The following is a 23,908-nucleotide window of genomic DNA, read 5'->3' as shown; positions in this document are numbered from 1 at the left end:
CAAGTTTGTTATTGTTTACCAACACTCATGGCTGGGAGCAAAGACAGAATCTTCTGTTACTCTCCCTTAGTGCCTTACAGAATACAGGATAGAAGAGGAGCAAGTTTGGAAGTGACGTGTCTGTGACACCTCGCTGGGTGGGTACCGGTGCCCTTGAGGTGGCCATCATTTCAGACCCCGGACTCATTCATGCCCACAAAGTCTTACTCCCGGGATTCTTCTGAAAAGATTCAAAACCTGAGGTAAATCAAATTACACCCCCCCACACACAACCCCCCCCCCACAAATACACAATATTTACATTTAAAATTCTTATTTTGTGAGATGGCTTGAGAAAAATTGGCATGTAGGTTTCCTGTGGGATTAGGCATTTCTCATTATTACTCAGTTTATTGCTCCCCTGTTGGGCTTTCAGTTTAATAAACACATAGCGAGCTCTAATTACAAGGGAAGAAAAATGGAGGTACGTGACAAAACACAACACACTGGAAACACTTGTTCAAATATCTTCCTGAAAAAACAACTGTCCGCTTAACTTCTTTTAATTTGGGTGCCATTCAAAAAGTATTAAAGGCCTTAGCAACTAAATGAAGACTGGGTTTCATTTTTTAAAAAAGGAAAGAAACCAGCACTGCATGTCATCACTGAATTTTTACATGGATTCTCAGATTTAATTCTACTTGTATACATAGCATCTTTGTTTTAATCTACCACATTGAGAGAAGATCACATTGTATGCACTTCCACAGTTTAACATCTAAGTAGAATAGGTCTATCTGGCAACACGATTTTGAGAAATCATAAATTACAGTCATTTAATACGATTATGAGGATGCATGCGATCGTCTTGGAAGCTGTTGCCACCAATAATCAGAGCGCTCTGCCTGGTATCTTGCTGACACCTCACATTCTGCCCTTCGTGTCTGTCTTGGGTTAATCAAGTGGCAGCCCAGAGGCCAGCACTCGGCACCCAATGATCAGCGTGGCCCCCCATCTCCTCACCGCGATCCATCACCAACACCTGCTCAACCGCTAGTTGGCACCCACAGGAGACTTCCCCGCGGCCCTCTTCAGCCACAGGATATCACAGTGAAGCGCTTAGAAATGCAGGACATGTTGTGGAGCACGATGCCGAGAAGGAAGACCAGGACGCAGGCCACCAAGATCACAGTGCACACCCCAGACCAGGTGGAGCTTTTCACACGCCCCGCCTGTCTGGCTCCTCCTCCACCGCCTCGGGCGGAGCCCCGCCCTGCAGAGGCTGCTGCTCTCCCGGGATGGTCACCACGGTGACGGACTTCTGCTGGCTCCCGGGCAGCAGACGGCAGCCCATGTCTCCGGGCAGCAGCGCTCGCTCCTTGGAGATGGGCAGGGGCAGCATGTAGCACCCATTGCTCGGAAGTTTGATGAAGACTGGGGTGTGCTCGGAGGCGTGCGGGATGGCGATGACGGCAAGGACCTCGGGGTCGTCCGGGAGCTGGGACACGGAGAAGCCCGGGGGCAGCTTGGTGATGCCCCGGCACCAGGGACACCTCACGTCCTTCTGGCTCGTCCTCATCTGCTGAAGGCACACCGAGCAGCACGTGTGTTTGCAATCCAGCAACTTGGGCCTTCGCCGGGGGCTGTAGTAATTGAAGCAGATCTGACATTCCAGCAAAGACTCTTGGGAGAGCGTCTCCATGGTGGACTGTGGGCAGGAAGGCCAAGGCCGAGGGAGAGGAGCTTGTTCTCAGAGTCCACCACTCCGCCACCTTCTTTCTTGCAGTCTTTCCAAAGCTGCCGGGGGATCGGGGAGTTCACAGGCATCTAGCATACTCGGGCGTGTTCATTTCTGAAGGAGACAAAAAATGCAAACCAACTTAATTACTTCAAACAAGTTGAGATGGATTTATACGACTGCTCAAAAGTCTTGACACCAGGTCAAAAGGGTAAAGTTTCCCACTTGTGAGACTGTAGGATTCCCATAATGTCCAGTGGACAGTAATGAGTTGTCTCCGCGAATACTTTGCTTATTTCTGAAGAAATAAACATCTCTATGGGGTATACAGGGGGAGTCTGCTCTTTCTGCTTTATTGTTCTTCTGGGCTGTTCTTCTAAATACACTGCAGAAATTCTCTCGTTTCCAATAAGTTTGTAGCATTTCCTAAAAGTAAATTTCTTTCCTTAGATCCTCTGACCTTCTTTTTCCGACTCTACTTATTATCTTCCTGTAACTATTCATTGCCAGATACGGGCAACTTTACAAATCCAGGTATTTCATGTAACTAGCTCGCTCACTTGATATGGGTTAGGACTGTTCCTCTCTCACAGGTAATTAAAATGATGCCAACAAAGAAGCACATGCAGGCATCTGTTATCTTTTCCACCAAATCACCTGAACCAAGGTAATTCTTGTCAGTTGGTTTTAAAAAGAGACAAAAACAAAATAACCCCTAAATAACAACAACAGTGAACCTTTATGCAGTAGGGGTCACAAAAATACACAGGATCACTACTACATTTCGGTCAGTTCTTTTAATTTCATTATTATTTGGGCTTGCATCAATTAACATGACCAAAAGCAAATACTGTTAATTCACTGATCATAATCAACCATTATTGTCAGAGAAGACTGGTAAGGCAGCCTCACCAAAAAAAAAAAAAAAAGTAGGAGGAGAAGAAGGAGGAATGTTAGCCTTCTGGTATTGACAGGAGGCAGAATAACTTAGTTCAACTTAACTGGAGTTTGAGGACCTCCCCCCGCCCCGTCCCCCACCTCCCCGCCAAGTGTTCTAATAAAGGCTGCCCAACTCTGCTTCCTATTGAAAGCATCCAAATTATGTGTCTCTGAATGGAGCCATGATGACTCTGGAAAGAACTATTCAACCACTATTGTAGAAATAATTGTCAGTCCTAGACCCCCACCTACACCCAGAAGCAGGAGCTAATAACACAGAAAACCTCCTTCACATTCTTCTTAAAAAGTGAACTTTCTTTTTCTTTCCAATTTCCTTTGTGAAATTAAGAATGCACCCCTCCCCAACGATTACGATTTGTTAAAATCAAAATTAAACATGCAGAAAAAGTTTAAAGTCAAAAATAATCACTGATAAAAATTAATGTTGACAATCAGAAGAGAAACATTTTAAATTATTTTAGCTGTAGTAAGAGCACTTACGTTACTGAAAGTAAAAATATAGTAACATAGCATTCAGAAAGCTCATATTATTAATATAATCAACTACTCATCTATCCACTAATTCAAGAAATAGTTATGGAATAATTGAAATTTGCTAACCGTAGAACTTAAATGTTCTCACCAAAAAAAAAAAAAAAAAAATAAATATGTGAGATGTTGGAAACGCTTTCACAATGTAGACATATTTCAGATTACTGCGATGTCAACTTTAAATGTCTTACAATTTAATATGCCAGTTATACATCAATAAAGCTGAAAAAGGAAATAAAAATAAAAAAGAAATATCTACTGAGTATCTGTTATGCACAAAGCTAGCCATGGTAGGATATTAAGATGAATCAGACCCAAATACTACTCTTAAGCAATTTAAAGTTAGGCAAGAATGAACTAGTGAATATATTTTCTCTTCTATTCATCTATTCATTCAAATTCTCATTGAATATTTACCATGTGTCAAGCATTATGATATTTATTTTTTTCCCTTGTAACAAAGACCTTGTCACCACTCGTAAGAAACTCCCAGACTGGAGGTACTTAAATAGTTATGCGAGTAAATAGTTATAACAGAAATACAGTGATGCATGCCTTACCGGAGCTGGAGGAATAAAGGACGGCTCAGTGAAGAATCTGGATTAGGGAGAGGATTCAGACATGTAAAATCAGGGACAGGTTATTTTCAAGTTCAGAAATCAGCATGAGTAAAGGAAAAGGGGTGAGCAAATACAGAAGTATTTTTATACTCTAGCTGTGACACTGGCTAGAAGATTTTTTTCTAATACAAGAGTAACTTATAGATGTCATCTCTAAGAGTTTTACAGTTTTAGCTTGTAAGTTTAGGTCTTTGATACAGATGCCTTTTAAAGAAACAGAATTCTCACAGAACTGGCAAGCACCCTCCCACAGGCCCAGCCAGGGAGAGCAGGGCCCACAGGAAGGGGAGAGGTGATCAGACCCAGGCACGGGCCACAGACCACAGACCACAGACCGTGGACAGCCTCGAGTGCCAAGGATGTGGGGTTTTCTAGTGAGCAATGGGAAAACATCAGAAAGGTTAAGAATATGAGAATGATTCATTAGGTAGCTATATTCAGGATAGACTGGAAAGACCTGCTGGGAAGCTATTATAATAGTAAACGAGAGATAATGAGTAGCTGAAGTCAATAGTGGTGATGAGAATGAAGAGCTGAAAAGTGCTGACAGGTCCTACAGGGGTCAAGTGGGATCTGGCCACATGTGACGATGAGGCTGTAAGGGGGAAGAAGTCCAAGGTCAAGTCTTGAGGGGAGGCTGGTATTATTAAGAGAAATAGGGATGGCAAAGAAAAAGATGATGAGTTCTGTTCGGGCCGTATTCCATTTGAGGGGTTAGGAAGATAAAAGAAATCAGTTATCCAGGAAGATGTTAAAGAGTCAAAAGAGGCGCTTCACTGGTGGCGCAGTGGTTGAGAGTCCGCCTGCCTATGCAGGGGACACGGGGTCGTGCCCCGATCCAGGAAGATCCCACATGCCGCGGAGCGGCTGGGCCCGTGAGCCATGGCCGCTGAGCCTGCGCTCCGCAACGGGAGAGGCCGCAACAATGAGAGGCCCGTGTACCGCAAAAAAAAAAAAAAAAGAGTCAAAAGAAAGCTGAATATATGGATCTGATATTGCAGAGCAGGCAGAGCAGAGAGAGACCCTTAGGGAGCACTTATCCTTAAGCCTGGCTAAAAGGAAGAATAGGGGCAGGCATAAGCAGAAACCCAGGAACCCCTCCCAGCACATACCCCAGATGAAAGAGTTCCAGGCAGCAAAGGGCTATGAGCGGTGGGCACTGAGAACAGAACTTGAGGTGGGGCGACGAGGAGGTCACTAGCATTTTGGGGGTGTGACTTCAGCAGGGGACCAGGGGTATGATGGAGACTGGCAGGATGCTGGAGTTCCCCGTGATGCAGAGTGATGTCAGGCGATAGGATCATAGCTTAGAGGGAAGAGCATCAAGCAACAGTTCTTTTTCTTTTCAGAGCAGAGAAATTTGAGAAAAGAGGGACAGAGCAAGCAAGTTAGGGTGCTCACAGCCAGATGGTCTGGTCTGTGCTGTTCAATACAGTGTCTGCTAGCCACAGGTCCCAGCAGAAGGTAGTGTTTGAAGCTCAGAAAGGAAAAAGTGTACGGACACTGAGGTGGGGAATGTGGAACGGAAACAGAAATCCCCAAAGTGTCAGCAATGAGGGTGGAATTCTTCTAATTTTATACCCAAGGTACTGAATTTATTTTTTCTTAGAAAATAAAAACCAAACACAGGGTTTGCTGGTGAATCTTGACCAATGCTCTTATCTATCCTCACTGTTAAAGCCCACTGACAGACAGCAGGCCATAATATTATAAATCATAGGAAGATGTGAATGTTAAATGGAGGGTGGGAGGCAGAGATTGATCATAATGAACTACAGTGGCAGAAACGACAAAATTGGGGAGGGGTATACAACAGCCAAGACATGAAAGCAACCTAAATGCCCGTTGACAGGTGAATGGATAAAGAAGACGTGGTATATGAGACTTCCCTGGTGGCCCAGTGGTTAAGAATCCGCCTGCCAATGCAGGGGACACAGGTTCGAGCCCTGGTCCAGGAAGATCCCACATGCCACGGAGCAACTGAGCCCGTGCACCACGACTACTGAGCCTGCGCTCTAGAGCCCACAAGCCACAACTACTGAAGCCCGCGCACCTAGAACCTGTGCTCTGCAACAAGAGAAGCCCACACACCACCACGAAGAGTAGCCCCGGCTCGCAGCAACTGGAGAAAGCCCGCATGCAGCAATGAAGACCCAACACAGCCAAAAATAAATAAATAAATAAAATTAAAAAAAAAAAAAGAAGACGTGGTATATATATACAGTGGGATATTACTCAGCCATAAAAAAGAATGAAATAATGCTATTTGCAGCAACATGGATGGACCCAGATTATCATACTAAGCGAAATAACTCATAGATTAAGACAAATAAAATATGATATCACTTACATGTGGAATCTAAAAAAATGATACAAATGAACTTATTTACAAAACAGAAACAGACTCACAGACATAGAAAACAAACTTATGGTTACCAAAGGGGAAAGAGATGGGGAGGGATAAATTAGGAGTTTGGGATTAGCAAACACAAACTACTATACAGTACTACTACTAAAATAAACAAGGAACTACTATATAGCACAGGGAACTAGACTCAATACCTTGTAATAAAGTATAATGGAAAAGAATCTGCAAAAGAAAAAAATATATATATGTATATATATCTGAATCACTTTGATATACACCTGAAACTAACACAACATTGAAAATCAACTATACTTCAATTTAAAAAACATTGGGGAGGGGTACAAAAAAAAAAAAGCACAGATTCCTGCCATTTTATGAATTTGGAGAAAGCTGTCCTTAACAATGGCACTCAGGGCAACCACCTTCTATGTAAAGAGAGCTGGGAACAGAAAAATACTTTGTGACACCAATACAGAAACAGTGACCACCAGTTCCTTTCTTACCCTTCTCTACATCCACATTAGTTACCTTGCTTCCGTAGAAAATTGTGGAAAACAGCTTAGCAGAGTGGGAAGAATAGGGGCTTTGGCTTCAAAGAATCTTGGGTCAAATCTCTGTTTTGTCACCACCAGCGGTGCCACTGGAACAAGTCCAAAGCTTCTAGAGCCTGCTTCCTTACTGGCTAATGAGGGGTGATGGAGTTTGTGGCTGAAGGTCAAGTGTGTTCAGGCACTGCCAGGTAGTGAAGGGCTCAGGGAGCCCTGGTGCTAATCCCTCCTTCCTTCTGACTTGGACTCCACACAGTGCCGTGCCGGGTGTGGTCTACCCAGAGGCACTTCCTGGCTCTCAAAGTACAGCTGTGTGCAACAGCTTGGGCGGAGAAAGGCGAGCACTCCTCTTGGCACTGCCCCGAGACCTGCCACACCATCATTTTTCAACAAAACCAACATGCAATTTTATTCATGAATTTATGTTCCAAGTAATGTTCACTTAATTGGTGTTGAGTTCCCTTAAAATTAGATTATACAACTCAATTCTCAACTCTATCCAAGTAAGTGTAGGCCTTACAACACACACTGAACACAAAGGCAGAAGGGGAAAACAGTTCCTATCTTCTGTGCTCAGCCACTCAGGTCGTTTTGACAGCAGAGCAGCTCTGATTTATACACTGATTCTGCCCATACTGAATTCCAGTTTATTTCCTGTAGCATAATTAGTAATGACGATGACTATTTAGGTAATGAGAAGAAAATTTGGGCTTCCCTGGTAGCGCAGTGGTTGAGAGTCCGCCTGCCGATGCAGGGGACGTGGGTTCGTGCCCCGGTCTGGGAAGATCCCATGTGCCGCAGAGCGGCTGGGCCTGTGAGCCATGGCCGCTGAGCCTGCGCGTCCGGAGCCTGTACTCCACAACGGGAGAGGCCACAGCAGTGGGAGGCCCGCGTACCGCAAAAAAAAAAAAAAAAGGCCTAGGACAGCTGGCCCTCTGTATCCTTGGATAAGAAATTCTCAAATATGAAACCTGCTGACTATAATGCAGGTAGTTTTACTCTGTTTATACTATAGACTCTTCATACGTTCTGATTTAGATCCACGTCTGTGACATCAACTATGAATCCTCTCCCCACTTGTGACATGAATTGATATTAATTACATGTGGCTGACCTTGAATTATTCCATTTGATGGTCTACACAAGGATCTTAAATTCAATGGTTGTGTTGAGAAAAATCTCTAAGTCAAAGACTAAACTAGTCACCATACTGCTCTTCTTATTCTCTTAAAACAGCATGTCTTTCTGACGTAGGTCATTTTCTTAATTTTTCAAGAAAATGTAAATATTTGAACTGAGATTGAAGAAATTAATTACAATTCCATTTAATCTGGCATTTCAGCTGGCAAGACCATTTAGTTATATTGGATCTTGACAAACTCTCCGATTAACGGCAAGAATAGGAATGGCTGGCAGTGACAAGACGTGTGGCTGACTTTTGGTCCTCTGGTAGCAGAGAGCAACCCTTTCAGGACACAGTTGCCTAATATGTGTAAAGTCCAACTGGTATAACTACACTCTGTTTTCATGGAGAAGGCAGTGGATTCCAGGACTCTGACAAATCTCAAGTGAGAATTCTATGGGCCAAGCTTTAATAGTTGCCCTGTTTTCTCCTATGAGCATCATGGTTTGTGTATTTGAAGATGCAAAAATTCTGGAAAGTGAGAATGGTTACTTAAAAGTCTTGGGTGACGAAGGGGGACGGGGCAAAGGACGGTGACGGTGTTGGAGGCCGACTGACCCCGGTAGCAGACGCAGGCAGGGTATAGAGAGGTCATTGGTTAAATGGGCAAAGAGTAGCAGACCAGAACACCATGGTCAGCCTGGGGACTTGCCACACAAAGGGCTAGCCTTGCCAGCACTGCCCAATGGCACAACCACGAGGCCGATGGACCTGCCCACAGAGTAGGGGCCATACCTCTGTACGTGCCAATATTTTCGCTGCAAAAATGCAACTAACCAAGCAGCTGAAACCGAACCATAGTTTCCAGAGATGTACTTACATAGGAGCATTTCAATTAAGTCAAGGTAGGGAAAAGATGAATGCATTTGACCTAATCACAGCTTGGTGATGAATATTTAAAATCAAAGTATATTGGAACCAAGACATTTTTAGGAATTAAATCCAAATTTCATTATTGCCATGACTGATAATAACCACTGGTTTTTGTTGGTTTGTTCGTTTTAATATCTATCAGATAATCATTACTATTAGGAATCAGGAGGTAAGGATTTTAGCTCTAATTCTGCCTATAAGTAGTTGGGTTACCTTAGGCAAATCACCTCTCCATGAGTTGCAGTGTCCTCACCTCCAAGAACACTGGACTAGATGATCCCCTAGAGTCCCTTCTAGTAACAATAGTTCTATGACCTAAGTAACTGCTAACCACACTCCTGGGTTTTCAACAACGTGACAGAGCTGTCAGGCTGTTTGTTCTATAGTCATTACATCTGACAGATCATTTATACATATTAACTGTCCATGATCTCATGCAGGTTTACGTGAGACAGTGGGCACCTAAAATAAATGGGAAGCATCTTACATATTAGAAGTTTCTTCCTTTAGGCCTTAGGTTTAATGAATGAGTCTAAAGAGAGCTAACACCCTAAAAGAAACAGCCCACAACCTCGATTTGCGGCAACTATCAAAGGAATAACTATTTATGTTTAATCAATAACCCTCTCAGCTCAAGCAAGATATTCCCATTATCCAAACTTGCTACTACGTGAAGGTGGTTCCAACTGTCCCTTGAGCAGAAGCCTGCATAACTGTCTGGCTCAGAGAGGCCAAGGTTAATGCTGGAATCAATCAGACACACAGCTTCACCTTCACTTGCTCTGATCACCCAATGACGGCAAAGAAAAAAGTTGCAGATGGTCACAAAGGTAGAGAAGAGATATAAAGGACTGTCAGGGGATCCCCAGACTCCCTGGAGAGAGGAGATGATAAAAGATGCCATCAGACAGACAGGCACAGCAAAGGGGAAAAGATCAATTACCCCAACTCCTAGAATTCTGAGTAGAACTGAAGGAACTGACAAGCCAGGCACATAAGTAAAGTAAAGGAATGGAAAACGAACAAAAATCCTAAGTCTTCCCAACGGCTGGACATCTACTAAGATAAATATGTAGTAGGAGGTAGACAAGTATCTACTGGGAATCCACCAAGTGCCAAGCATTACTCAAGGCACTGGGGTCACCATGGCAACAAGAGTCTCTGCCCTCAAGGACCCTGACTTTGCAACCTGATCTGTGGAAAGAGAAGCAAAGGTGAGGGGAAGTGTAGACAAAGCACTGAAAGGGAGACTCTTCTTCAAGTGATCCTGTGAATTCAGTTGATCCTGCATAGGGCTTAGACAGAACCACCAGCAAAAAACTATAAGTGCCCGTTAGTGCCAGAAAGGATATTGGAACCCAAGGAGCCTAAGCTGGCCCACGGTTCTTCCCACTTCAGAGACACTGGAGAGCAAGAAGAGTCAGAGGGAAGGACACTGAAATTTCCTTTATTTGATTAAGCATTCCACCACCTGACCCACGTCAGCCTCATCCCAGACAGCAAGGTGGCTCTGAGCTCACAAGTCTCAAGAGATGCAGGAGTTGAAGATGGTATCGCAAGGCAGCGATACCTTGCGATATCTAAAGACAGCCCGATGCCAAGGAAGCACATTAAATCACCACTGGGGAGGATGTTTCAGGGCCAAGATTGTGAGTTAAGGACTGAGGGGCTGTCCAAGTAGGCAAGTGCCCTGGGGAGCAGAGGTCTCTCTCTGTGGAGGGTCCCCTTTGCCCCTGCTCTTCATGTGCAGGAGACAGAGAACCTCTGAAGGCCCCTGACAAACTTCCTATGTAAATATTTGCATTTTCGTAATATGAACCACACACGTGCATCCCCACTCCTATTTCTTACCCAACCACAAATTCCAACCACTGAAACCTTAAGGCAATTTGTTTTTTAATGTTTTCCTATTATATTTCATCTACTTCAGGGACCCACAGCCTTCCTCTGTAAAGGGGCAGATGATAAATCTTTTAGGCTTTTAGGCTTTTCGGGTCATGCAGGCTCTTCCGCAAATACTCAACTCTGCCACCGAAGTGTGAAAGCAGTCAGGCCATATGTCAAGGAGCAGCAGAGGCTATGTTCCAATAAAACTGTCTTTACAGAAACAGGCCACAGATGGGATCTGGCCAATAGGACATCATTTGCTGACCTCAGATCTACATCATTTCTCATCATCTCTGTCCTTAATCCCAGAAATTCAGTATATTACTCCAGAGATACCCATCCTCAAATCATCTTACTGCTCTAACATGAGTTATCTTAACTGAGTTTTCTGTCAAGCTACAGAATGCAACATATTTTCATAGTTATTTGGGAAGACATTAAGGGAATATAATGTCTTACAGATGCACTGTCGTTTTGAATGACTATTCCCAGACAACAGGAGGAAAGAGAGTTGAGCAAAGAACATTAACAATGACAAACATTTGCTTGTCTCACCAACAGCAGGTACCATTAGTGAGAACATACAGATAGGGTTCCAAACTTTCTTCACACTTAAAAATATGGATCCACTGCTTCAACAAAATAAGCAATGATTCTAGAAGTCATTGTGACAGCACCAGATTGAAGACAAGCCTTCATCTGATGGAATGTCACAAAGACATGATGATGCCTCCTGATGGTCTGAATTTTGGATACAATTCTTGTGTTCCTCTGCATAGTCATTCAGTAGCTCAACAAATTTAGATTTGGCCAGGTGAATCTCAGCCCGATACAGAAGCATCTTCTGATGGTTCACCTTTGCCAAGAAGGGACTTTGGGTACATTTCCCAAACATGTGGAGCAGTCCTTCAAAGTGCCAAAGAACGTGGACGATTTACAATGAGAGCTTCATTAATTTGAGGCATCTTAAGGCTGGAAGGGCAGGAAAGTCTTGGCTCAATTTTTTAAAAACCACCTAATTGTTAAGACTCACCTACTTTCACACATAAAAAAAATTTATATATATATATTTCTTTTTTTATTAATTTTTATTGGAGTATAGTTCCTTTACAATGTTGTGTTAGTTCCTGCTGTACAGCAAAATGAATCAGCTATATGTATACATATATCCCTTTTTGGATTTCCTTATTTCTTAAGAGTTCTTCAGGTTACCTGGAGAATATTCTATATTAAACATTTGAAAAAAGGATGGCACATTAAAAACCTGGTGGGTTTTATAGCTATCACTTCAAATAAGCCTATTCAAAAGGCATTCATGAGATTATTTTCTTTGAGCAGAGAGTGTTCATTGCTTCAGCCTCCCTACCTACCCTCAATATCGATGATTCATTGCACGAGTTAAGCCTCATACTGAAGCTGCAAAGAATTCCTAAAGGCATTGGTACTAAAATTAAGCGCCATGGGGAGTCAGCTGTCAATCTGCTCATTACTTCTGCTTTTTCTTCTGGCTGCAGTAACTCAATGAGGGTTGATTTTCCATTTAGGCAAGGTAAGAAGAAAAGAAAAAACCTACAACCTCCCAAATTAGATATTGAACAGTGCTGCAACCAAAGGCCATCAATCATTAACGCATCCTTCCTAACCAAACAATAAATCCAAAAGATCTTTCCTCTTGCTTTCTTATATATATATTTTTTCTTATATTTTTAAGTCAACTTTGAGGTAAGGTTTTTCAATAATAAATACACATATTTAAGGGTACAGTTCAATGAGTTTTGACAAATGTGTGCAGCTGTGTAACCGCTGTGGCCAATCAACCTATTTCCACCACCAAAGGTCCCTTTTGCGCCTCATCCAGCCCATCCTTCCTACCTCCACCCCAGACCCCTGGTCCCTCCCAGCCACTGCTCTGCTCTCTAGCTTTGAATTCGTTTGTGTATTTAAAACCGTACCCGTGGGGGCTTCCCTGGTGGCGCAGTGGTTGAGAGTCTGCCTGACGATGCAGGGGGACGCGGGTTCGTACCCCGGTCCGGTAGGATCCCACATTACGCGGAGTGGCTGGGCCCGTAAGCCGTGGCCGTTGAGCCTGCGCGTCCGGAGCCTGTGCTCCGCAACGGGGGAGAGGTCACAACAGTGAGAGGCCCGCGTACCGCAAAAAAAAAAAAAAAAAAAAAAACCCTACCCGTGGGCTTTGACTTAGGCGAAAATAGCAATACTCCGAGGTTCCTTTCAGATGTCCCGGACCATGACTTTGTATATAAGGTGTTTATTCAACTTCAAAGAGAAAGCCTCGAGTAGCAAATACTACTACAAATGCATTCATTCAAATATATATTAAGAGGCACTGTTCTAGGTTTGAAGGATTGAAAGAGAAAAAGATGGGGCCCATCACTGCAAAGACAAGCCATGCTCACATAACTACAGCACAAGTGTGATTTGGGCTTAATGCAGGGGGTGGGCAGGGGGATCCGGTAGAAATGGAAAAAGGAGCACCTCTATCTGTCTGGGGAAGCCAGGAAAGATTTTTTTCAGAAAAAGAGACGGCATTTTAACTCCAAGGTAAGGACACAGCATATGCAAAAGCACAGAGTTCTAGATGCGACAGAATGAGGGGTGGTTAGGAACAGGGACCAGAGCCTGGAGCTGCCAGCAAGTGACTCCAGTATCTCTGAAAAAGGTGATATAACAGCACCTACCTCATAGGTTGTTCGGACTGAAATACATTAACACACGGAGAGCACTTAGAACAGTGCCTGGCATGCCTCTTCCAGGTATGATCGCCATCTCAGGAGGCAGGAAGGAGAAGGCTGGGTCCCAGGCAGGGTGGTGGGGTTGCAGCAGTGCTAACTAGTCAACCAATTAAGCACAGTCCTCCCCCCAGGCTCTGAGCTCAATGGAGAAGCAGATGATGAAGCAGGCGGGGGGTTAAAACGTGAGCTCCGCCGCATGGCTCTAAAAGGAAGACTGGAGGAAAGAGCCAGGCCCCGAAGCCCAAAAGGCACTTCTTCCTCCTTCCCCTCCTGGTCCCAACGATCAGAGCAGCTGTCCCCGCAGCTGGAAAAGGCCAGTCACTAGGTGGCAGCAGGTGCAGCGAGCAACACAAGACCCCAGAGGAGGGTGAACAGGTCCTGAGAGATGGGAGACGGGGTGGGGGGGGGGGGGGGGGGGGGGGGGGGGGGGGGGGGGGGGGGGGGGGGGGGGGGGGGGGGGGGGGGGGGGGGGGGGGGGGGGGGGGGGGGGGGGGGGGGGGGGGGGGGGGTTGGGGGGTGGGGTGGGGGGGGGGGGGGCGGGGGCGCGCGGGGGGCGGAGGAGAAGGGGGAAAGGGGGGGGAACACAGGCCAAGCAGGGCCCCATCTTCTCCTCCTTCCCACTCTCAGCAAGGGGCTTAGGAGGAAGGCCGAGGGGCCCCTGGAGAAGGTAGAAGTGGGAGTTCTATTTTGTAGGAAGAGATGAGGATTCCAAGGAATGGAACAGGGGCCCCTCCCTTCCTGTTACACAGAGCCTGGATTTTATCTGGGAGGTGATAGGGCTCATGGAGACTTCACAGGAGAGAGGCATCCCAATCACAACTGCATTATCATTCTTATTTTGAACCATTTTAAAGAATATAATTCAGTGGCATTAAGTACATACATAATGTAGTGGAACCATCACCACCATCTATTTCCAGAACTTGTTCATCATCCCAAAGAGAAACTCTATAGCCATTAAACAGTAACTCCCACCATCCCCTACCCCGAGCCCCTGGTGGCCTCTATTCTGCATTTTGTCACAAGAAACTACCTATCTAGGTACCTCGTGTAAGTGGAATCATATAACACTTGTCCTTTTGGGTCTGGGCCTATTTCACTATGGCATGTGTACCAAGGTCTGTCCGTGTTAAAGCAGGTATCAGAATTTATCCCTTTTTATGGCTGAGTAATATTCCACTGTGCATTATTTTTAACAGCTCCCCTGGCAGCAGAGTGGGGGATGAATTTGGCAGGGTTCAGCTGAAAGGGAAGGATGGGCAAGGCTGGAATGAAGGCCATGAGGATGGAGGAAAAGGGAAGAGAAATGAAGAGGACTTGGAGATAGGATGGAAGTAGAGAGAGAGGGGAGACCAAGGGAGGAATGAGGGAAAGATCCCCAGTCTCCAGTTCAGACCACTAGATGGAGGTAGCATTTTTGAGGAGAGGGGCTCTGACGAAAAGCAGCGAGGGTCTGGAGGTTACAGAGAGAGACCCAATACTCTCTGCGTCTTGAAATTTTCTAACTACTGAAGTCCTGACTTCCATGTGAAACTTAGACAACTATTGGGAAACTAGCTTTACTGCAATACTTTTATTTATATGAGGTTATGTGTCACCTAGCCAATTATTAGACAACAAAAAAATAGGTATTTTTCATTAATAGGCCCTCCAGAAAAAATGAAAGTGGGGAAGAGAACTATGAATCACAAATGTTTAAGTCTGAATTAATCAGTAAGGATTAATCACATATCGCAATCACAATGTTTAAGTTTCTAGAGATTAAACCTTAGCAGTTTAAACCTCCCATTCTTAGCACCTCTGAAAAGCTACAGTAAAATACTTGTAAGGGGTTGTGTGGGGCCAGAGTGATTATTATTAGATCATCACATTGTCAAATAAGGACTGTCTCTGGCCCCCCAGCTTTCTTGCCTCGTAAATTCCTTTCTCAATCAACACCCGGGCTGTGATAGAATCAACACAGGGAGATGTTAGATTCACCACCTCTCTCTTGTTACTTATTCATAGGAGCGCCTTCTTCCTCTGTAAACAGACACATCTTTAGATGGTTCACGGCATGCACTCCTTTATTAAAGTGTACCTTACTCTCTTTTTATCTCAACTAAAATAATTCAACTTTCCAAGGAGCCCCAAATTGAATGTGAGGTTATTATGAATTACCCAATCCTTATATCCAAGACGGTGCACAAAGCATGTAAGCTGGCTGCAAGGAAAAAATAAGCAGTTTAGGATACAGTGTTCCCCCTACTCTCACCAAGTACCCTCAAAGCAAAAAACACTGTAAAAATACAAGCTCTATGTCAGAAAAAAAAAGATTCATTTTATTTAAAAACGTTACACGTAAATGACTTCTGTTAAAAAAAAAAAAAGCTTTCTTGTTTAATATTAAAGCTTAAAGGTCCCATCATCAAATAAGGAACAATTACTTCCAAAACCATTTTTTTCAATTATGTAACCTTTTCAGAATATTAATACATATTCTAAATATAGCATGTGCGTGTGGGGATATATATGTGTCATGATCTGTTGGTATATTTTTTATATAGGCCACATAAGATCCAATTCATTTTTTTTTGAAAATAACAAGAGATGGACAATTCTTACATCTTAAACTGGTTTTGTTATAGAATTATTGCAATTTTATATCTCCATCACATCAAATACATTCATTTTAGGGAAGTAAAATATTTAGTGTTTAATACATTTATTTAGTTTTATTTATTTTTGGCTGCGTGGGGTCTTCGTTGCTGTGCCCAGACTTTCTCTAGTTGCGGCGAGCGGGGGCTACTCTTTGTTGCGGTGCTCAGGCTTCTCATTGTGGTGGCTTCTCTTGTTGCGGAGCATGGGCTTTAGGTGCGCGGGCTTCAGTAGTTGTGGCTCACTGCGCTCAGTAGTTGTGGCCCACGGACTTAGCTGCTCTGCGGCATGTGGGATCTTCCTGGACCAGGGCTCAAACCCGTGTCCCCTGCACTGGCATGCGGATTCTTAACCACTGCGCCACCAGGGAATCCCGAAGTAAAATATTTAAGTCATATTTTTAAACAATTGATAGTCAGAATATCTGAATTTATCAGTAATGACCAACACTTAAGATTAATCTCTACCAAAGCCTTTCGCAATATCCTTTTTGGTTGGAATAAAGTCATCTTCAAGTACTTTGGATTTGAATAAGTTGGTATTGTTATTCACAATATGTGGATATTTAATTTTTTTAAGTACACATGTATAGACATATTACCTAACTAAAACTACTTAAAAATATGTATCTTTATAGTACAGAATACTTATTTTCCAAAGCTAGCAGTTCAGTTAAAGTAATTGATAAGTCTTATTTGGTGAAAATTGCTATCCCAATTCAGTAAGGCAAATACCTTTCCCAAATAGCCATGTACTATCCTGTTAACTTAAGTCTATTTAATCTACCAATAACTTACTGAGTTTCAGCTTTCATTTCATTTGTGAAAAAATTCTCAATAACTCATCTTTCTTAGAACAGTCATAAATGTATCTAAAAACAGGAAGTTAATATTTTCTAAATTACCCAAACTCTATCTTTGAGTTTAAAACAGTCTGATTTAACAAGCATTCATTTTTTAAAGTATTGATAGAAAACAAATTAAAATAGAGTCAGGCCAGCAAATAAAACAGAGGATTTTAGAAGCCACCTCTATATGGCCCACCTGTTATTAGGTCATGCCTGTTAGCAAGCATGTGTTTTCAAACACCAAATGGTAATTGTCTATGTCTCACATTACTGAGCTTTTGTCAGTCTGTTCTTATCTTATGAGTACCTTTAATAACACGGTTCATCTATATCTGATTAATTCAAGATATTTTAGCAGAAGAAATGGTAAAGCATATTTCAAATCTCTATGCCAGTTATACTATCACAGAGAGCTTCCTTGTTCCTGGTTCTATGGTTCTACTAAACTCAATGACTCTTACCAACAGAGAAAATAGCTGTTTCCTTGCTTTATGCGTATCATGACACTTTTCACAGAGACATAATAATAGTAGAAATAAAACAACAAATACAGATTTAAATGAAAATGGATGTCTCATCAGGCATTAGCCATGTAGGTCACAGGAATCAGATTACATTGGTTTGTTGAGATAGCCGGTCTATTTCGGAAAATAATTCTCTAATGCTCTCAAGATATTGAGTAACTTAAAATGAAACAAGGTCGAATTTAACCTACATTAAAGGAGGGAAGAAGTAGCAAAGCCTTAAAGAAATTCAAATCTAAGGTGATTTACAGTGAGCCACTGGTACAGCTGCAAATTCAATTCCAGCTTCCACCAGAACTCCTGTCCTTCAAATGATTGCTTGAATTGTCGCAATTCCTCCGTTTTCCAGTCTAATTTGGAATATCAATGAAACCACAGAACGGAGACTCACACACAACACAATTTCCTGAGGAAGTCATTCTACAGCTAACATCACTGAACACAAGTGCTGTCTATTAGTCTAGTCCGTTTGTTTTGCTTTAGCTGATGGGAAACATTCCGAGGGCTCTCAGGGCCAAAAGGACTATGCATTTTTAAAATGCCATCTATCCCTGAAGCTGGATTATAATAAGCAGATAAAGAGACAGGAACATTGTGAAAACAATTTGAAGAGATTTTTCTTTCCGTCCATCAATCCAGAATGGGGCAATACATCATCCAGGTGACCCTTCCCAATTATGGCTACTTTCATAATCTGATTGCCTTTTGCATTAAAAAAAAAATCAGCTTTATCCACAAGATAAAATATCAAATACACTGGGAAGAACAACTCCTTTTATCTTGAATGTAGTTAGCAAAACACTAATGCAAAACTGCTCTATTCCACAAATCAGCAAGTCATCATTTGTGTGATCAACCAACCAATGGTTTATTTAACACCTGCTATGCACCAGGCACTGGAGCAGATGACGTGGCCTGTGGTTACTTATCCAATCTTTTGTCATGCCCTGGCTCGAAGCCCACACTCTAGCCACTTTGAGGCACTTACACTTCTCTAAAAGCAATGTGCCTCTCTCACCGCTAAGCCTTTGCACGCACATCATTCTCTTAGCTTGGGATGCTGTCCCTCCCATTTTTAGTATGGAAAAATTCCGTCCAAATGTCCATCACCAATTCCAAGAAGGCTCCCCTCATCCCTCTAGCTGGGTTAGATGCCACTAGTATGTTCTCTAAGGACCCCTTTCTATAATGATCATATTCTATTTACTTGTGTCTCCCCCATTGGAAAGTGAGTTCCCTAAGGGCAAAAAACCTACACACACCCCATATTTGACCAACCAAGGGGTTCAGTGGCCTCCTCTTTCCCTGCTGTCTCTTTTCCTTAGTACCTAAGCAATGACTGGCATTCAGTAAGTGCTCAATAAATGCTTGCAGAATGAATGAAAACTGATAGAAACCAGGCCATTTTTGAAAAATTAAGGATATCTGGTCACCAGTATTCGCAGGCAATTCGGAAATCATGAGGATGATTCAAATCATGCATTTAACAGTATGCTTTCATTGACCTCTTCCCAGAACAGCATGTTCATTAAAGGAAAGAGTTACTATGTTGGTAACTAAACTTAGATGTTAAACTAGTACTTCGACAAAATCATTTGAATCTATGCCTCATAAAGTCCACTGGAGGCTGAGCAAATCAGTGCCTGGGGGGGTTGGTTCCAAGGTAAATATCTGCAAAAAGCTCCCTGGGTGATTGTGATGTCAACTGAGGGTTGAGAGCCACTGATAATTCCTTATTCTAACTAAAAAGGGCTCTAATAATCTACCCCCAAACAGGCACTCTCGAACACTGCTCTTGAGAGAACAAATCAGTAGGAGGGGAATGCGTCATTATCTAATAAAGCTACTTATGATTTTACCTTCTACCCAGTGTTTCCACTTCTAAGTATTCACTCTGAAAATACACCTCCATAAATACAAAATAACATGTTCACAGGTAATTCATTCATTTCACCATTATTTGCAACAGCAATATGCTGGAGAACAAATCATCTAAATTCCCATTCATCGAAAGTAATTGATTTCTATTCCCCCAACGTGTAGCATGTGGTCGTACAAAAGAATGAGAAAGAGAGCTATGAACTGCTTTGGAATGACAGCCGGGTTATACTGTCAGGTGAAAAGAATGAGAAAGAGAGCTATGAACTGCTTTGGAATGACAGCCGGGTTATACTGCCAGGTGAAAAGAAAGCAAGGTGAAAGATTAAGAAGGGGAGTAAGAATATATATTTGCTTATTTCTACAAAAATAAACTCAAAAGAATAAACCAATTAATGTAAACAGTCATCAGTAAGTGGAGGGGTGGCAACGGAGAGGAAGGATGTGAAGGTGCGGCCTCTCTCAGTATATCTTTTATACAGTTGTGACTTTTGAGTCCTGTGAACATTTTACGTATGCCCCAAAATAATTAAATCAGAGAAGTAGAAAAAAAGATCAACCCTAAAATTAAATATAAACAGAAACAAGTGAACTGAACTCAGATGGACAATATAACTGCCTTCATATAACTACTGGGCATAAACACTCTGTACACACTTACTGGGATACATTTTTTAATAATAATGGTATCTGCCAAGCAATCTTTTTAAAAAAATATTTAATTACTGTTTATTTATTTTGGCTGCCCTGGGGTCTTAGTTGTGGCACTTGGGATCTTCACTGTCGCATGCGGGATCTAGTTCCCCAACCAGGGATCGAACCTGGGCCCCCTGCACTGGGAGCATGAAGTCTTACCCACTGGACCAGGGAAGTCCCTGCCAAGCAATCATGAACTTTACTTGGTTTATGGTTGGTATTCATGGCAGTGCCGTAGTAATTCTGAAACTATTTTGTAATATATACTACATGCTAGAATAAGCAATTATACTGATGTTGTTAGGAAACAGGGTTTTCCCACTGTGGGAAAAGGGAGGTAAAAAAATACTGAAATCAGGGAAGGTAAGAGGGAATTAGTTGTGCTGAATTTAAACTGGAACCATCAAAATACAATCATGATTTAAAATAATAGATACGTATTTCTAAGTTTTGTCCACTGAAAATGTTTAGAAACAATGATAGTCCGGTAACAATGAGCATTCTTCGTTCCTAGATCTTGGTTTCTAAATACTATTTCTCACTAAAAAGAACCTGAAATCCTTGGGAAGTGGCTGATTCCAGGTCGGGGCAGGGAAAATACAAAGTGAGCCTGGATCATCCTATAGTGCCATCAGGTGAGAATGATGGGGACACGTCAGAGGCCACAGAAGTCAGGTTGAAGGTGCTCAAACTGCACTGACCAAACTTGGCAACATTTGAACACAGAAAAGAATGATTGTCTGAATGTTTGTGTCTCCCCGAGATTGAAGCTCTAACCCCCAATATGATGGTGTTTGAAGGTGGGGCCTTTGGGAGGTAATTAGGTTTAGATGAGGTCATAATGGTGGAGCCCTTATGATGGGATCAGTCCCTTTTAAGAGGAAGAGGCCAGAGCCCTTTCTCCACCAAGTGAGGACACAGTGAGAAAGCAGACACCAGCAAACCAGGAAGAGATCTCTCACCAGTAACGGAACCTGCCCAACCCTTGACCTTGAACTTCCCTGCCTCCAGAACTGTGGGAAATAATTGTTTCTTGTTTACGCCACCCAGTCTATGGTATTTTGTTATGGCAGCCCAAGATGACTAAGACAAAGGTAGTATTTTTATAAGACACTGAATTATAAAAAGGATCTGTGACCCCACAGTGATGCTCAAAGGTAAAATCATACAGGAAGAGAAGGGGGAAATTAAGAGAGGAATTGGGGAGGGGAAGTACTTTTTAAATTGACGAATGCTGGTTTATAGATGAAAAAAAACGATCGATTAAACTTAAAAAACAATGTTTTGCCATCTCCAGTGTAGGAATGATTTAGGCAAAGATCATCAATAGACACTAAAATCATTGGATGAAAGCTTATTGAAAGGCAGGATATTTACGTGCCTCAAAGTATCGGCTAACAGATTGCTTACTAAACGGTAGAGGAAAGTCATCCTTACAATGTGCAGATCAGGCAGATATCACCTTAACCAAAAGTCTAATTTAGCACAGTCATAATGGAACAGACCGATGTGTCACCGTCCTCCTGCAGTGACGCAGTGAAATACTGCTAAACATCGCTGTGCCAAAATGTTCATCTTGAACTTCACCATGAGGGAACAAGACATGTAGGGCTGGTATGGGCTCCTCAAAACTGTCAATTGAGTGGAAAGGCAAACAAAGGCAAGGAGGCTGCTCCAGATGATAAGAGGCTAAGGAGACATGGTAGCTAAATCCGATGCACGACCCTTTTTTTTTTTTTTTTTTTTTTTTTTTTGCGGTCCGCGGGCCTCTCACTGCTGTGGCCTCTCCCGTTGCGGAGCACAGGCTCCGGACGCGCAGGCTCAGCGGCCATGGCTCACGGGCCCAGCCGCTCCGCGGCATGTGGGATCTTCCCGGACCGGCACGAACCCGCGTCCCCTGCATCGGCAGGCGGACCCTCAACCACTGCGCCACCAGGGAAGCCCGATGCATGATCTTTGTTGTGATCCAGGATTGAGGTGGGGAAAAACTCTACCGTGATAAAGGACATTTTTGAGCATGGACCGTATATTACATGACATTACTGACTTAATGGTGAATTTCTTAAGTGTGATGATGTGACTTTGCAGGAGAATGTCCTTGTTCTCCGGAGACACATGCTGGAAGTATTCCAAGGTGAAGGGTCATGATGCTGCAAACGTGGTGAAACGTTAAAACTCATCTCCATTCCACCTGTTTAGTTAGTCCTTCTATTTCTAAGATTATAGGTGAGAGAAAGCCTCAATACAGCTAAAGCAAGTCTCTCACACTTCTAGAAAAGCTGTCAATTGCCCTTTAAAAACTTGCATGAGGACCTACAAAAATAAAACTGCTTGACTGTTATGGGCTGAACAGTGTCTCCCCACCTCCCTACCCCACCCCCCAAGATTCCAACATCCAAGTCCTAACCCTCAGTACCTCAGTGTGACTGTATTTGGAGACAGGGCCTTTAAAGAGGTGATTCAGGTGAAATGAGACCATTAGGGTGGCCTGAATCTAATGTGACTATGTCCTCAGAAGAAGGGAAAATTGGGGCACAGACAGATATTTTGAAGACCAGGTGAAGACACAGGGGAAAGATGGCCACCTACAAGCCAAGGAGAGAATCCTCCAGAGAAGCCAACCCTGTGGACGCCTTGATCTTCAACTTAGCCTCCAGAATCGTGAGAAAATCAACTTCTGTTGGTCAAACCACCCAATCGGTGCTTCTGATCGTGGCAGCCTGAGCAAACGCATACACTGACATGGTGCTTTTCTTGATTAATTTTCTCTTCTGCCAGGCACAGTTCCTGGCTCACATTGCCCAGATGCACTCTTCTCTCCAGGACTGCTCAGGTGGCACACAAGGTCCTTCGATCTGGCCCCCATTAATCACACAGGCCCCATCTCCCACCCCCACCCCCTCCCCAGGCTCCAGGACACCCTCCCATTCCTGGTTTCTCACTTCTGTGCCTTTCTTTGAAGAAACACACACACTGTTCCTCCTGACTTGAAGGTGTCTCTCCACAACCCTTACAAAGTTGAAGGTTCCCTCCTCCCCAGTTCCTCAGCCCTTTAGCAGCCCCTATTAAGCTCCTTCCCACGATGCATTAAAACTACTTGTTCACTCACAATTCTCACCCCAAGACTCTGGTTCCTCTAGAGCAGGAAATACGTGTTCTTCATCTTTGTAAAGCACAGCATTTAAGCACATGCTAGGCATGCGTATCTTCTGTGAATTAAGTTACCATGAAATACAAACAATCCCATACAGACAACTTCAGACTCTTTTGGCTTTTCCCTTATTTGGCATGTTCAAGGGACCAGAGCATCATCACAGAAAGGACTCTGGAGATCAGCCCTGTCACCAAAGGCAGAGGAGTAATACTTAAATCCTCCCATCAGCCTGTACTTGGAGCCAGCCAGGTTTTCATTAGCGTTAACAGAAATGAATCTCAGAGAACTGAGATTAAGTGAAACGTAACTCAATGTGAGCTTAAAACAACCTCTCTTTCTACAATAAACTGCTGTAATCCTTCTGAAGTCCCCAGCAAACCACCTCTCCTGCCCAACTTGGCCCCAAAGCATCTATGGATAGCCACGGAGCGTCCCCAGATGGTACTGACATTCATGGCGAGGAAAAGATGGAAGAGCCACCATTTACCAGGATGGCACTGGAGGGTCCAGCAAAGGACAGCACATAGATTGATGCACATCTGCTGTTCAAAGCCCCTCTCGAGGTCCCTGCTTTCACCTCCACATCCAGATCTATCAAAGTCTTAGACCCACCCTTTTCTCAGGACTCAACTCCTTGCCTCCCATTTACTCCCCTCGGAACCCTTGGCGTTACACGGCCTTTTATAGGCTGATGCTCCTTTATCCTAAACTGACAATTTCCTGTTTGCTCCTTCG

At 43.3% G+C, this 23,908-nt stretch overlaps 1 protein-coding gene across 1 annotated transcript in view; it reads right to left on the bottom strand.

Annotated features, from left to right (window-relative positions):
- Nucleotides 1–318: 318 nt before the first annotated feature.
- The window catches only part of RNF152 (ring finger protein 152), a 54,651-nt gene continuing 31,061 nt past the window's right edge, over nucleotides 319–23,908 (bottom strand). The window contains 2 exon segments of the mRNA XM_032603544.1: nucleotides 319–1,204; nucleotides 1,207–1,831. Of these exon segments, the coding sequence (XP_032459435.1) occupies nucleotides 1,071–1,204; nucleotides 1,207–1,681 (609 nt within the window). The 5' untranslated portion in view covers nucleotides 1,682–1,831 and the 3' untranslated portion in view covers nucleotides 319–1,070.

This window comes from Phocoena sinus, chromosome 14 (assembly GCF_008692025.1).
Source record: "Phocoena sinus isolate mPhoSin1 chromosome 14, mPhoSin1.pri, whole genome shotgun sequence".
Classification (NCBI taxonomy): Eukaryota; Metazoa; Chordata; class Mammalia; order Artiodactyla; family Phocoenidae; genus Phocoena; species Phocoena sinus.
Note: the sequence above shows the minus strand (reverse complement) of the source record. Positions and strands in the feature narration are given on the sequence as shown.